This window comes from Miniopterus schreibersii (assembly GCF_964146895.1).
Source record: "Miniopterus schreibersii genome assembly, chromosome: 22".
Classification (NCBI taxonomy): domain Eukaryota; kingdom Metazoa; phylum Chordata; class Mammalia; order Chiroptera; family Miniopteridae; genus Miniopterus; species Miniopterus schreibersii.
The window spans coordinates 15,486,227-15,500,531 of record NC_138124.1 but is presented as its reverse complement, the minus strand read 5'-3'; the positions used below and the strand labels follow the sequence as shown (position 1 = coordinate 15,500,531).

Genomic DNA, 14,305 nt, shown 5'->3' with positions numbered 1-14,305 from the left:
GGAGCGGAAAATGTCGCGGCGCCGCCGGGCCTGCGGAGCGGCTGCGAGGAGGCCGGGCCGCTGACCCCGCGCCATGGAGGACGAGCAGCCCGACAGCCTGGAGGGGTGGGTGCCGCTCCGCGAGGACCTGTTCGCCGAGCCCGAGCGGCACCAGCTGCGCTTCCTCGTGGCCTGGAACGACGCGGAGGGCAAGTTCGCGGTCACCTGTCACGACCGCACGGCGCAGCGGCGGCGGCGGCGCGAGGGCGGCCGCCCGGGGTCTCCGCCCAGCTGGGCCGGGCTGCTGTCGGCCGCCGGGCTCCGCGGCGCGCACCGGCAGCTGGCGGCGCTCTGGCCGCCGCTCGAGGGCTGCTTCCCGCCGCTGCCGCCGGAGCTGGAGGCGGGCGGCGGCGCCCGCGGCCTGTGGGCGCTCGTGTGGCCGGCGCGCGCGGGCCCCGGCGAGGCGGCGCTGCAGGAGCTGTGCGCGCGGCTCGAGCGCTACCTGGGGCTGGCGGCCGACGGCTGCGGCGGCGCCGCCGTGCGTGACGCGCTGCTTCCGGCCGACGGCGGCGCGCCCGACTGCGAGAGCCCGCGCGCCTTCCGGGAGCGCGCTCTGCGCGCGCGGCGGGCCGAGGCGGGAGCGCGCCTGCGCCAGGTACGCGGGCGGGACCCCCCACGTGTAGGGTCCTCGGGCCATCGCGGCGGGGGGCGGGCGCGGAAGTGGGGGATCTCCCGGGAGCCCCGGGCTGCGCGGGGAGCAAGTTCATCATCTGATGCGGAGAAAGGGGGCTCAGGGGCGCAGGGGCGGTTCACCTGCCCGGAGCGGCCGGGGCGATGCTGCGGGGCGCGCGGGAGGCCCGCGTTGGGTGGAAGCAGGACGCGGTTTATTTTCCACCCGGTGTCCGAAGCCAGCGCTCTGCAGGGACCAGAGCCAACGTGGTGACTCTGAGTCTGTCCTGCTGGGGGCTCGGCGACTCCGTGAACCTGGGGAGCACAGAGGGGGAGCTGGAGGCGCCTCTATAAAGTCCTGCTGAGATTTTTTTAATTTTTATTTTTTAAATATGTTTCTATTGCCCGGCCGGGCGTGGCTCAGCGGTTGAGCATCGACCTAGGATACTGGCGATCGGGGTTCGATTCCCAGTCAGGGCACATGCCCAGTTGCGGGCTTGATCAATGACTCTCTCATCATTGATGTTTCTGTCTCTCTCTCTCCATCTGAAATCAATAAAGATATATTTAAAATATATATATATATTTCTATTGATTTAGGAGAGAGAGGAAGGGGCGAGGGAGATGGAAACATGGATCGGCTGCCTCCTGCACGCCCCCTGCTGGGGATCGAGCCTGAAACCCGGGCCTGTGCCCTGACCGGGAATCAAACCAGGCAAGTCTTGGTTCATGGGTCGAGGCTCCACCGCTGAGCCACACCTGCCAGGCCCTCATGAGACTTTTAAAAGGGCCACAGCATTGCAAAGCCTTCATCACCAGAAGAGTGATGCTGAAACCCCATCCACAATTGGCAACCCGGAGACACCCACTGTTAACGCTGTTGATATGTGATGAGTCTTCCGGGTCGTTTTCAACGAGTTTTGTTCTGTTTTTGTGGGTTTTTTTAAAAAAGATATCTTTATTGATTTCAGAGGGAGGGAAGGAGGGGGGGGGAGAGAGAAACATCAATGATGAGAGTCATGGATCGGCTGCCTCCTGCGCGCCCCCTGCTGGGGATGAAGGAGCCTGCAACCCCGGCATGTGCCCTGACCGGGAATCGAACCTGGTTCATTGGTGGGGGCTCAACTGCTGAGCCACGCCGGCCGGCCGGCGTATTTTGTAGGCAGTGGAGATACAATGTTGAACTCTGCTCCCCACCGATACGCTGACATTTAGAACATTACGGTTCCTTTTGTCTGTCTGGTCTGATCTTACACCGTCCATATTGGAGCCGCGTTTACTCACTCTCCCTTCCAGATTCTTCAAGGCCACGAGGGCGCCAACACCATGGTGGCGTTAGTGGAAGTGTATCGGGAAGAAGATGAAGCCTACCAGGAATACGTTACCGTGGCAACCGCGTACTTCCAGTATTTACTGAAGCCATTTAGAGAGATGCGAGAAGTTGCAGCTTTATGTAAGCTTGACATTTTGGTATGTCTTCTTTATGTTTCCACTTTATCTGATGGACTGTCTGTCACGTTATTTCTTTAGTCGCATTTAAGATTCAATCTGTGTTGGCCTGTTAGATTAGATGATATTGTGAGGTGTGTTTTTTTTAAATGATATAAAAAATGAAGACATTTTACATGGGTCATCTTCAGAAAAGAATCATGGTGTTGAAAAGCTTTCTGTCAATAAAAGAAACCGTATCGACAGCTAAGACTCGAGTGCCGTGTACCGGGCCCATGCTGAGTGCTTAACAACACAGGTCTCACTTAAACAACTGTGTGTTAGTGTTAACAGAGAAACATAACTTGACAGCATTTCTCTCTGGAGAAAGTTACTCTGGTAACATAAAGTAAAAGTAGGGTTGTTTTCCTCCCATTATGCCTCAGAGAATCCCTGTGACTTCCAGGTGGTGGCCAGTTTAGAGCCTGCCATTCTCAGTAAGGAACTGCATGCTGAATTCATGAAACTTTATTGGCTGAGCAGTAGCAATAAAAGTAGTTGAAATAATCCACGTGACCCATTTTCTTTCAATTTCCCAATGTCTGTACATTACTATGCTCTCTTACCGGTGCAGTTTCCCGTTCTTTCTATAGAAATCCTTGGATGAGGATGATCTGGGTCCTAAAAGGATAGCAGCCCTGCAGAAGGAAGCGCAAGAATGGACCAGGCAGGCTGAAGAAGCTGTCGTCACTATTCAAGATATCACAGTGAATTATTTTAAAGAAACAGTAAAAGCATTAGCAGGTAATATAAAATGCTACAACTAACATACATGTAATTTTAAGTTTATTCAAAAAAACACTTGAGTGTCTCTTTAGTGCCAGGCACTAGGTCCTGGGGATTCAGGACAAGCATAAACAGGCACTGTCCAGCCTGCTGAGGGGAGATGGACCTGACTTACATGTTCATCCAAATGCACGGGGGAGAAGCCACAAGGAGGAGATAAACATGGGGCCCTGTGCCTGAGAGAAATATCAGGCCCCATCAGGGCGGTCAGCGGGGCCTCTGATGAGTGGCAGCTGCCCCGATATCTGAAGGGCAAGTGGAATTTGAGAGAGGGAACAAGAGAGAGAAGAGTGTTCCAGGCAGAAGGAATAGCGGAGACGGAGGCCCTCTGCTGTGAGGGAGCTGGGCAAGTGTGAGGAACTCTGAGAACGCCCGGGGGCTGGAACAGCCCTTGGGGAACGTTGGGTAAGAGTGTGTGGGCAAGACCACAGCAAGAGACCGCGGGGGGCCCTGTGGGCTGGGCCAAGGATGTTGTCTTCCCTTAAATCATCCTCCACGGTAGTTCCATACAGGAAAGAACCTCTGTCAATCAGTTTGTTAAAGCCTAGTACATTCATCGGACAGAATGCCACACAGCTACTAAGCGTAAGTCTCTGTCTTATGAATTGCAAGAGTCTCACCATCTAGTAAGTGAAATAAACAAGGTATGCAGGGTGAGGCAAAAGCAGACTTCCAGGTGTGACTATTCTTGTCTTATTATATATTAACTATTGTATTTTCCGTATGAACAACTGTAAACCTACTTTTGTCCCACCCTATAAAGAAGACTGATGATCCTGTGGGGCTTTTTTGGGTCAAACTACCTCTATAACCTTGTCTGTATAGTCTAGACTGTACGCACCAGAATGCAAGAAGCGATTGTGAGTAGGTGAGATTCATGATTATTTTCCTCTTTTTAAGAAAAAAAATCAGGTATCTAAAATTGTATACCAAGGGCCATGTATTATTTGTGTGGTAACAACAACAAAAAAGTCATTACAGTAAACTTCCTTTTAAAAAGGATGTTTTGCAGGTAACATGGGAAGCAATAAACAAAGAATTAGCTCAGGGTAAGCTTTTCACTTTTTAATGAGCCGCAATCAAGTTTAATTTTTTCCATTATGATCCAACAGGGATGCAGAAACAGATGGAACAGGATGAGAGGAGATTTGGCCAGGCTGCCTGGGCCACGGCAGCGCCCAGGCTAGAAAGGCTCAAGCTGATGTTAGCTCGGGAGACGCTGCAGCTCCTGAGAGCCAGAGAGTTGTGTTTAAATCACAGAAGAGCTGAAATTCAGGGAAAGGTAAGACAAGATAAAGGCGACTTCGCTTCAGAAATAGACATTGACTTCAGATATCATCTTTCCTTCCAGCCATTGTTAAAGAGCTTCCTTTCTCATTCTAACACCATCTTCTAGAAGACGGAAATTTCGGGACTAGGGGCGGTTGGCCATAAAGTTTCCCTTTGCTCAAGATGATTTTGAAATATTATATTGTAGGATTCACTTGATAATAACATTGAACTCAGTACTGAAGTAGGCAATATACTTTAAAGCTTATTATTATTTTTTTTATTGATATTGAGAGAGAGAAATATTGATGTGAGAGAAACACCAATCGGTTGCCTCCACTCACACGGACCGGGGATCGAACCCGGAACCTCTGGGTGTACGGGACGGCACTCTAACCATGGAGCCACACCAGCCAGGGCTGGGGAAATACTTCAAAATCGACTGAGCAATATTTTCAGCATGCCTTCAGAATAATCAGAGGTGCTTCAATCTAGGATCGTAGTCACTTAAATGTCTCCCTGCAGTGTTATGACGTTAAAGCAGAAAGCGCTGTAAAGACCTCACTGCTATTTATTTTTCTCAGAACCTAAATGTTTCCATGTGTTTCAACGATGAGATAAAGTATTTGTAAAAACGTTTAATGGGGCATTTTTGTTCCACGGGATGAAGTGGAGGAGCGTTTCTTCTCGACGTGCTCCTTTATATTCGGTACCGGGCAAGGAACAGGAAGTAGCTCAGATGCTTCTAACGTTTGCTTTCCATATTCTAAATATTTTATCTTGCTCTTATTTTTTTTCATGAAAACAAGATGGAAGATCTTCCAGAAGAAGAAAAAGACCCAGGTGTTGTAGACAAACTAGAGATACAGTATTACGAAGTTCAATTAGACCTGTATGAGGTTAAGTTCGAGATATTAAACTATGAAGAAATGCTACTCATTACACAGTTGGAATCTATTAAAAGAGTTATAAAAGGTAAATTTTATATTTAAAATATAAGTTAAAATATTTAAATTACACATTCAAGGAAATGCAGACCATATTGTCAATTACTTCTTGTAAATTGTCTAAAATATCTGCTGAAAGTTTGTAAAGTTTCCCTTCAGTATTTTTATAACTCAAATGATATATTCATGGTTAAACATCCAGTAAAATAAAGGAGAACTATTATTACTCCCTAGTTCCATCAGGTAGAGATACTCACTGATAACAATGCGCTGACCAGCTTTGTAGCCTGATGTATATAAACATCAGTTTTTAGACTAAAACTGTATCCTGTTTCCTTTAATATTTAACGACCGTCATTCCGTTTCAGTAAGTGATAAAAATCTCCAAAAATTTTAATGGCTGCATAGTATTCCATTATACAGACATACCGACTGGTTTCCAGCTTTTCACTGTTGTGAGCAGCAGTGTAGTGAAGACCCGTCTGTGTGGGGGGCAGATCATTTCCTTGGAGTAAGTTTCTAAAGATGAAGTCATTGGGTCAAGGACAGTGCAAAATTTACCTTTGGCAAGTATGTGTTAAAACAACACAACAGCAATCATTTGGGGTATATTTTTCCTCACCTCTGTTATTTTCTAATTTCTAAATTTCCTTCCACATAATGGTCCTCTAGACAGGTGGCACAAAATGGCATTCCCATCAGCAGATTATGAAAATACCTGTTTCCATTCCATACTTTCACCGTTCTTTCAAGTTCTTACCTGACTGATAGCAAAAAAAATGGCATCTTCTAATTTTCATTTATTCCAGTTACCAGGGAGGTTGAAGGCACTTCTGTGTGCTGACTGCCCATCTGTATTTTTATTAAGTGCCTATTCGTGGTCTTTGCCAGTTTTTCTTTGGACTGTTTCCTTTGCATATTAAGGCTCTTCCTCTCTCATGTGTCAGACGCTGCCAATGAACTCTCCATGGCGTGCTTTTTCTTGCCTTGCAGAAATAGTTAATTTTTACTCTCTCTTTTGATGTCACACCTGGCAAAGTCCTCCTCATCCTGAAGTTGTGTCAGTATTTTACTTACTTTTTTCTCTTAGTATTTGTATGATTTTTAAAGGAACATTTAGCTCTCTGATCCAGACGACATTTATTTTGATGTGGGGCAGGAATCTAATGTTCCCCCCAAGTTGTTAGCAGTCCCAGCCGCTGGCTTTGCAAACATTGTCCCCTACCGCTCTGACTTGCTACCTGTCTCATATCCCAGATTATTATACTTATTATTTGATCGGCTCATGAACTGTTATTTTCTTTCACCGGTCTGTGAGCAGCTTCTGGTACTGGTACCACCTCCTCCTGTTGTGTCCTGAGGCCCATCTCAGAGCAGCACATCCGCCCAGTCACCCCGCTGTTCCTTCCACACACTCTCTGACTTCTCCTTTATCTTCCAGATGAAATTTAGAATCATTTTGACACGTTCAAAACAAAAAAATCAAAACACTCGGAATTTTTATTGGGATTGTGCTTAAAATTAGAGATTAATTTGGGGAGAATTGTCGTCTTTGCCATTATGAGTCCTTCCTTCCACGAACATGGTAGGTCTCTCCATTTACTTAAGTTTTTTCTTTTTCCCTAAAGTTTCTGCAAGTTTTATAATTTTTCCATACAGATCCTAAGTATTCAAAAAATTTCATAGTAGTTCTAGATTATAAGCATTTTACATATTTAGGTAAAACTTTATTTAAAAAAAGTTAAGTCTGGAAGAATGCATGTCAAATTGTTAGTGTTTCCCTCTGGAGGGCTGGGACTCCAAAGGTCTGGGAAAGGAAAATAAAATTTGACTTTTTATTTCATGTACGTCTGTAGGGCTTCAGTTTGTTAGAATTAGCATACATGTATTTTTAAAAAATCAACATATAATCAAGATTACATACCATTAGGGCCCCTCAGTCATTTACTGCTCGCAGAATGTAAGTTGCCATCTGGAGGGGAATTTGATGATCGTTATAAACAGTCTTAAACATTCATCTGCTAAGGAAGTAATAGAAAACGTACTCAAAGGTCTGCATTCAGAGATGTTCACCACAGTGAAACTGATAACAATGGAACATTCTAACAACAGAGATTGTTTGGAGAATACTGTGTTGCCATTAAAATTGTGTTTCCATCACACGGAAAATGTTTTCTTAGAACTGTTTACTGATATGTGTGGCTGTGTAAGTAGTTGTGTGCATGCGTGTGTGTACATACACATAAATGTTAATAGTGGTTCTCCCTGGTGGTAAGATTACACGTGACCTTTACTTTCCTTACATTTAAAATTTTTACTTTTTTTAAATAATAAAACATGTCTGTAAAAAAATCATTATTTTTTTTTTAGATAAACAGAATGAAGTTGTCTATTATGACCCATGTGAAAGTCCAGAGGAGCTTAAAGTCAGTGAACACATAATGGGGATGCAGGATGACAGGAATCTGGGGGTGAGAGAGCTCCGTCGGCAGTGCCAGCAGCTGGAGCGTCAACGGGGCAGGATCTGCACCCGGAGAGCCTACCTCAGGAACAGAAAGGTGGGCGCCAGGGCAGCTTCCTCGCTTTCCTCTTCCAGGCATTTCTTCTTTCATGAAAGATAAAGAGTGATCGAAAATAAGGCTTTTACCTTATTTTGTGTGTGTTGATAAGGATACCAGTAGCTGCAATTGCAATATAGTTGCAATTTTTTTTCTTGAAATGATTGTTTCTTTGGGGATTTAAGCATTTACCATAATCATCTCTAGATTGTAATTTATCCAGTGGCTGTTGAATGCCTAGTATATACACAGGTATTTTAAAAATCGTAAGTAAAAACTTCTAATTATCAGCTATAGTGAATTCTAAGATTTAGTGTAAATTGTTGATTGTAAAAACAGGGATAATATTTAGCTCATTCAATCTTTATAGTCAGTGGTTTTTTTCTTAATTTAAAAAAATTCCATGATTATATAAAAAGGTAACATGTTCAGATGGTTAAGCATCATTGAAATAAAGTTTTTAATATGATTTTTCAGGTACTTGTAGGTTGGATATATGCCCATGTAGGTATATTTGGAAGTATAATTACTGTTTGCACATTATGGGGAAATGTACTTAAAACAGCAGCATTGAAACAGATTCTTAGGACTTTCCCCTTGGTCGGAGAATTCACTTTTTCGTCTCTTAAAGCACTAAATCTGCGGCCCTTCTGATCGGGCACAACTGATCCTGCACAGGCCCATCTGCCCCAATCACGAGGCTGACGCGGTGGCACCACTGAGCCTCTCCAAATCTCCTACTTGTGAATGTCTTACACGGCAGCCCCGACGCTATGCTTTTTTCTTTTACCTTTCACATGATGGCCCGTGGTAATAGTGAAACCACGTAGGTGATTTGTGTTGTTCCACCAGGATCGATGCAAAGAAAACCATCGGCTCCGACTGCGACAGGCTGAGGAAAGTGAGAGATATTTTCATCAGCACCACAGCATTCAGATGGTGAGTGGAGAAAGCTCCCTGAGGTCTGCATCACGTGCACACTGGCTTCGCTCTGCACCCTGGATCCCCGCCTGGGCCTGCTGCTGTGGCCTCGACCCCTCGAGGCTGTAGCCCAGGCCTGTGGGCGCGGTGGTGGCCCCGGGGAGGTGATAATGTTGGGTTATGACCCCTTTCTCTCCCAAGAATTTTATTTTAGGGAATTTACAAATGCAACTTGTTTTAATACAGAAGAGAGACAAGATTAAAGAGGAAGAGCAAAGGAAAAGCGAGTGGATAAGCCAGGAGCGCCAGAAGACCCTGCAGCGACTGAGAGCGTTTAAAGAGGTAGGTGTGGGCAGTCGCCTCGCCCGTGTGTCGCGGGGAGAGGGACCGCGACCACCCGCCTCAGGAGCGTGGGGCATGAGCAGATCACTCGGAACACAAAGTGTTCCCCAAATGCATTACTCTTACTAGACAGACAAAAGCCAAAAGGACTGTGGAGACGTTCCGACATCCCCTTGAGTGGTGCTAGCTCTGCCCCCGTGTCCACCCGCAGGGAAAACTGAAAATAGTGAAACTGCCCTCAGCTGTAGCTGGCTTTTTCCTCATGTGCAATAAAGAATTATTCAGAATGCAACCAAGGAAACTCTGACATAAGCACAGTCAAGTTTCCTATTAAAAGGAGTAGGGCCCCAGGTGCAGGAGCACCGTCGGGCACAGAGACGGCTGCGGGGCCCATCCTGGGTCAGCGCGAGAGGGAGGCAGCCGATCCGTGTTTCTCTCCCTCGCCAGCTGTCTTTGAGATGTGTTCATGTTCATATGTGTAGCTCTAGCTCATTTTAATGGTTACATGGTACCAATATTTGCTGTTTTGTTGGCTAATCGGTGCCTTCGTTAGGGACCCCCACCCCTCAAGGTTAGGTTTTTCTTTATCGAATGAACACCTGAGAGACCAGGACTTTTTAAATTCACCTTTTAAATTATAAAATTTACTGTAAGCCTAAACGTTAGAGAAAAGAGACATCCGTGATTCCTGTTGTCACTATCATTTCGAGGCCCACTCTGCTGGTATTTTTCCTAGACCTGCTTTTTGCATGGTTATAAATTTACTACATCGTCTGTATTTTTTCAGGCTCTCACAGACTTTGAACTAGTTGTGTGTCTCTGTGGCTGCCTAGTGTTTTAAATTAATTCACGATTTTTCCAGCGAACGTCCCACGGCCCGCAGTTAGTTTCTGGTCCCCACCCCGCGTCCCCAGCGCCTCGGGCACAGCAGGCGGAGGGGTGGCGGCCGGGCCCGTCCTGCAGTCGGGCGGGCTCCGGCATTTTCGGGCCGTCCTGGGGCCGTCGCTCACAGCGGTGTTCCCCTTCCAGCGAGGCCCAGCTCGGTGCGCCCCGAAGACCCGGAGCCCCGAGCGCCAGGCCCCAAACCCGCCGGCACGTGGCCGGCCCCCGAGCGCGGCGGTCCACCCGCCCCCCAGGAGAACCGCCGGGGCTCCGCCGCCCCAGCTCAGCGGCGCGGGAGCCCCCGAGAGCCCGGGCAGCCCTGGGCACGGCCCCGGCCGGACGCTGGCCCCGGGCGGCGACCAGACCGCCCCCAAACCCGGCGACGGGGCGTCACTGCCGCGGCCCCCGCCCCCTCCGCCGCCTCCGCACCTGCCGCCTCCGCACCAGCCGCCTGCACCGCAGCCCTCACCGCCGTCTCCGCACCTGCCGCCGCCGCCTCCACCTCCGCCGCCTCCACCTCCACCTCCGCCGCCTGCACCGCAGCCCTCACCGCCGCCTCCGCACCAGCCGCCTGCACCGCAGCCCTCACCGCCGTCTCCGCACCTGCCGCCGCCGCCTCCACCTCCGCCGCCTCCACCTCCACCTCCGCCGCCGCCGCCCGCCCCGCGGCTCCTCCCCGCTGCAAGTGGCCGGGACGGGCCCGGGCCTGGCGGGGCCTCCGAGACGGATGAGCAGCCGCGGCCCCTGGTGAGCGCGCCCCCAGGTAAGCGCCGCCACCCCGCCCCTGCCCCCGCTGCGCTCCGAGGCGTCCGCGGACCGGGATCTCCCGAGCTCGGGGCCTGAAATTCCCCGGCCGGCCGGCGGCTGTTAATGCCTCTGCCAAGTCCGCGCAGCCCCAGCGGGAACCAGCCACCTCTCAACACTGGGGTCGCGGGCCTCGGAGCTGAGGCCGAGAGAACCGGCCTGTTTCCGGTTCCTCGGGACGTGGGGTGGGTGGGACACCTGCACCTCAGGGTCCTTGCAGAGCTGACTGGGTGGGAATCCGCGGGGGAGTGTTGGTCAGAATAGCAAGGCCCTCCTTGCGGACGGGCGGGGGGCTGCGCGATCCCGTGGGAACTGAGCCGTTAAAAAGGCCTTTCACTCTGCAGATCCCTGCACTGAGCGCGGGGCTGTAGGCCTAGGGGCACCGCTGGGGCCCGGCTCACGCCTGCCCAGACTCCAGCCCGATGCCCTGTTCCGGCACAGTGCTGTGCACGTCTGTTTTCAAGACCAAGCGTGAATGCCTCCCCCTGGGTAGGACCCGCCAGGCACCGGGATAGGGGATGTGAGTGACAAACACGGGAGTTCCAACCCGTGGTCCTGGAGGAGTGCTGTCTGGTTAGTGTGAGTTCACCATGTCACTCTACCTAGAAACGGGTGCAAATGGAAAAGTCCACGCTATCAGGTGGAGACCAAACGGCCCCACCACGGGGTTTGCAACATGGTTTAAATGGGGAGGGACGGCGTGCCTGCCGGTGCCCAGCCGGAGCGTGGCCGTGGGCAGATCCTCGTGGGGAGCCTCACTCCAGCCTGGGTCTGATGCCCAGTGTGGGGAAGCCCTGGGGAACTCTGCGCACTGCCTCATCCCCGTGAGCCGCCACCTAAAATGCCCGTCCAACTCTTCCTGCTTCTAGAAGTGTCGTAGAACAAGTTACAGGCGAAGTCCAAGTGAAGTGGTACTTCGTTAGCCATCGCATGGCTTCCCTCCTGAGCTAGAAACCACCGCTCACCTCGCCTCCCTGGAAGATCTCTAAATTAGGGGCCACAGCCGGCCGGTCTCCAGCAGGTGGCCAAACACTCCCCAACTTAGGGGCCTCACGGTGCCAGGGTGAAAATAGCTTCTACTCCCCAAGGCTTTGAAACTCCGATCTAATTTGTGTTTTGACAGCATTTCACAGCCTCAGGAACAAAGCACAAAAGTCACCTCAGGGTAACGTGGGTGGAATTAGAGGCACTGCAAACAGAGAGACGTGCCAGGGCCACCCCCGCAAGTTCATTGAGCTGATTCAAGTTTTACTTGAAGCCTCCTCTTGTGTGGAAACCTGCTCGCTTCACTGTCACACTGACTCGTTCGTCATCGCTCACATCCAAGACTGAAGTGAGAGAAATGCGCAGGGTGCACTTTTTAAATAGACTTTTTCAAAGTGGAAAGGGAAGTGGAGGAGATGCAGTCTCAGGGGTACCGAAGTCATGCCCATGGGGTCTGATGATTTCCCCCCAGGCACCTGACTCTTTAGGGTCACAGGAAGGATCGCAGCCCCCACTCTAACGAAGGGTGTGCAGGACTGTGCCTGTGAGTGGCGGTGGTTTGAGAGGTACTGGGGGTAAGCGCTCGAGATAAAACAGCAGCGCCTGGACTGTGCTGGATTCACACAGGAGCCGGGGGCCAGCCTTCCCAGCAGATGATGAAATCATCTGATGGGATCACGATTGTGTGTTTAAATCACGGCGTGAACTGGCATGTGACTCGACACCTTTAATACACAGAACTGTCCGGGCGTCTCGGGGGGAAAGAGGGTGACTTCCTGGCAGTACCTGCTCTGTTTGCTCTGTTACTTCAGGGTCCATGGATGAAGTGCTGGCCTCCTTAAGGCGAGACAGGACCCCGCTCCGGAAGGCGGACATGCCCGCCTCTGCCCCTCCCCACGCCTCAGTCAACGAGCACATCCTGGCTGCCATAAGGCAGGGCGTCAAACTGAAGAAAGTGCACCCCGACCTTGGCCTGAGCCCCAGCAGCAAGCCAGCCAACGACCTGGAGACCAGCATCAAGGCTGCGCTCCAGAGAATCAAGAGGGTGTCGGCCGACTCAGAGGAAGAGGAGGAGGGGGAGGAGGGTCCCGGCGAGTGGGACCACTGAGCTCGCTCCAGGGCCTGTTCCGGAAAAGCCTGTGAGCAGGGCAGAGTGGCCACACAACCGCCGGGAGGCTGCAGGGCCGCGTGCAATACCGCAGCTGCTAGTCGGTGCCGTGGGGTTTTTGTTTTTTAAATCCTCACTCGAGGATATTTTTCCCGTTGCTTTTCAGAGAGAAGAGGGGAGAGCGGGGGAGAGAGATACATCGATGGAGCCTGCAACCAAGGTACCTGCACTTGGCTGGAATCGAACCCGGGACCCTTCCGTCTATGGGCTGACACTCTAACCACTGAGCCACACCAGCCAGGGCAGTGCTGAGGCTCTAACGCCAGAGGAGGGGAGAGGTGGCCACCTGCACACACCAGACTGCGGCCGGGCTGAGGCCCATGGCGAGCGCTGCCGGCGTAGAGTAGCAGTGATCCTGCACCGTGGGTGTTCTGGAATCATTCCTCGTTCTGAAAGACGTTCACACGACAGCGGCAGGTGGTGAGCAGCACAGACTGCTGACCGTGTCCCGTGTGTGTGAGCATTACTTTAGCAACAACCAGCAAATCGCTTATATTCAGGAATTATTTTAAATGAGATGTATTTTACGTATCAAGCACTCTTTTAACTCATAATAAAGAACTATTTATAATGCATCAGTGTCACTCACGGGGAAGTGGAAACACGAATCTTAACTGGTGAAAAGCACAGCCTTCCCTGGGTGTCGGGTGGGGAGGGGTGTTAAAGTTTTCAATAAGATTTCAGCTAAACATTTAAGGAAATACTGAGGGTTGGGGGGAGTGCTGTTCCCTCAAAACTGAAGTCTGCTGGAACCCTTTCTCCCCTTGCTTTGTGCTAGTATCAGGAAAGGGGAAGGGACCCATACAAGGCAGAGCGCGCGCATTTCTCCTCCTGCCCGAAGTGTCCCCACTAACCTCGGGTCCCTCACGTTGCCGCGGCAATCCTGGGTGTCCTCAGGGCTTCGGTTCCCATCCCAGAGGCAGGTTCAGTGGCTGGGCCCCAGGCTGCGTTCCCCACCAGAGACAGGCCAAGCTTAGCCCCCAAAAAATTTTATCTGGAAAGAATGCGATACGTTTTTAAGTGGCAAAATCAGAACTTCGTTGGACTTTTTCATTATTGTAAGTTCAGTATTTTGAGACGCCAGTGAGCCCAATCGAGCGTGGAAAACCCTCCGGCTTTGCTTTCTAACCTCTGCCGAAGGTGAGAAGCCTTCTGACAAAGGGCCCCTTCGAAAGCGATCTGCCGGTTTCCCCTCCTGGCCCAACTGTGTCGTCAGGCACCAAAGCTGCTCCCTCTCCGGAACCTCCTCTCTCTCATTTCTCCCTTTCCCCACTTTTTCTAGCCAAGCCTTGAAGCCATCAGGGCTCTGGCCTCAGGGAATTCAGAGCCAAGAAGAGGGGACAGTCTGTCACCAATTGTCTAGCCCCAAACCTCGCTGACCACCTCCACGGTGCTGCCCATCAACCTTCACCCTCCCAAGGAGAGTTCCCTGCTCTCCAGCCCGCGTGGCTGAGACCCGGATGCCGCCCCAGGGCCCCTTCCCCGCACCTCAGGGTTTCCGCTCCAGG

General features: G+C 50.8%; 2 protein-coding genes across 3 annotated transcripts in view; one reads left to right on the top strand and one right to left on the bottom strand.

The window, feature by feature from the left end:
• Positions 1–73: 73 nt before the first annotated feature.
• On the top strand, positions 74–13,370 carry WHAMM (WASP homolog associated with actin, golgi membranes and microtubules; the record flags this gene model as incomplete). The annotated part of the gene is made up of 11 exons (XM_081124478.1): positions 74–634; positions 1,945–2,118; positions 2,730–2,880; positions 4,035–4,204; positions 5,001–5,166; positions 7,509–7,696; positions 8,549–8,635; positions 8,864–8,959; positions 9,989–10,604; positions 12,442–12,768; positions 12,904–13,370. The coding sequence occupies 10 exons, from the start codon at positions 74–76 to the stop codon at positions 12,735–12,737; spliced, it is 2,505 nt and encodes an 834-aa protein (XP_080980604.1). The 3' UTR covers positions 12,738–12,768; positions 12,904–13,370.
• Positions 7,694–14,305, bottom strand: part of HOMER2 (homer scaffold protein 2) — a 67,015-nt gene continuing 60,403 nt past the window's right edge. Inside the window, exons 10-11 of one of the 2 annotated variants that reach the window (XM_081124482.1) lie at positions 8,487–8,588; positions 7,694–7,743 (exon numbers count right to left, since the gene is read on the bottom strand). The gene's annotated coding sequence lies outside the window, so the exon portion shown is untranslated. The remainder of the gene's footprint in view (positions 7,744–8,486; positions 8,589–14,305) is intronic. The other variant, XM_081124483.1, reaches the window with a different exon arrangement.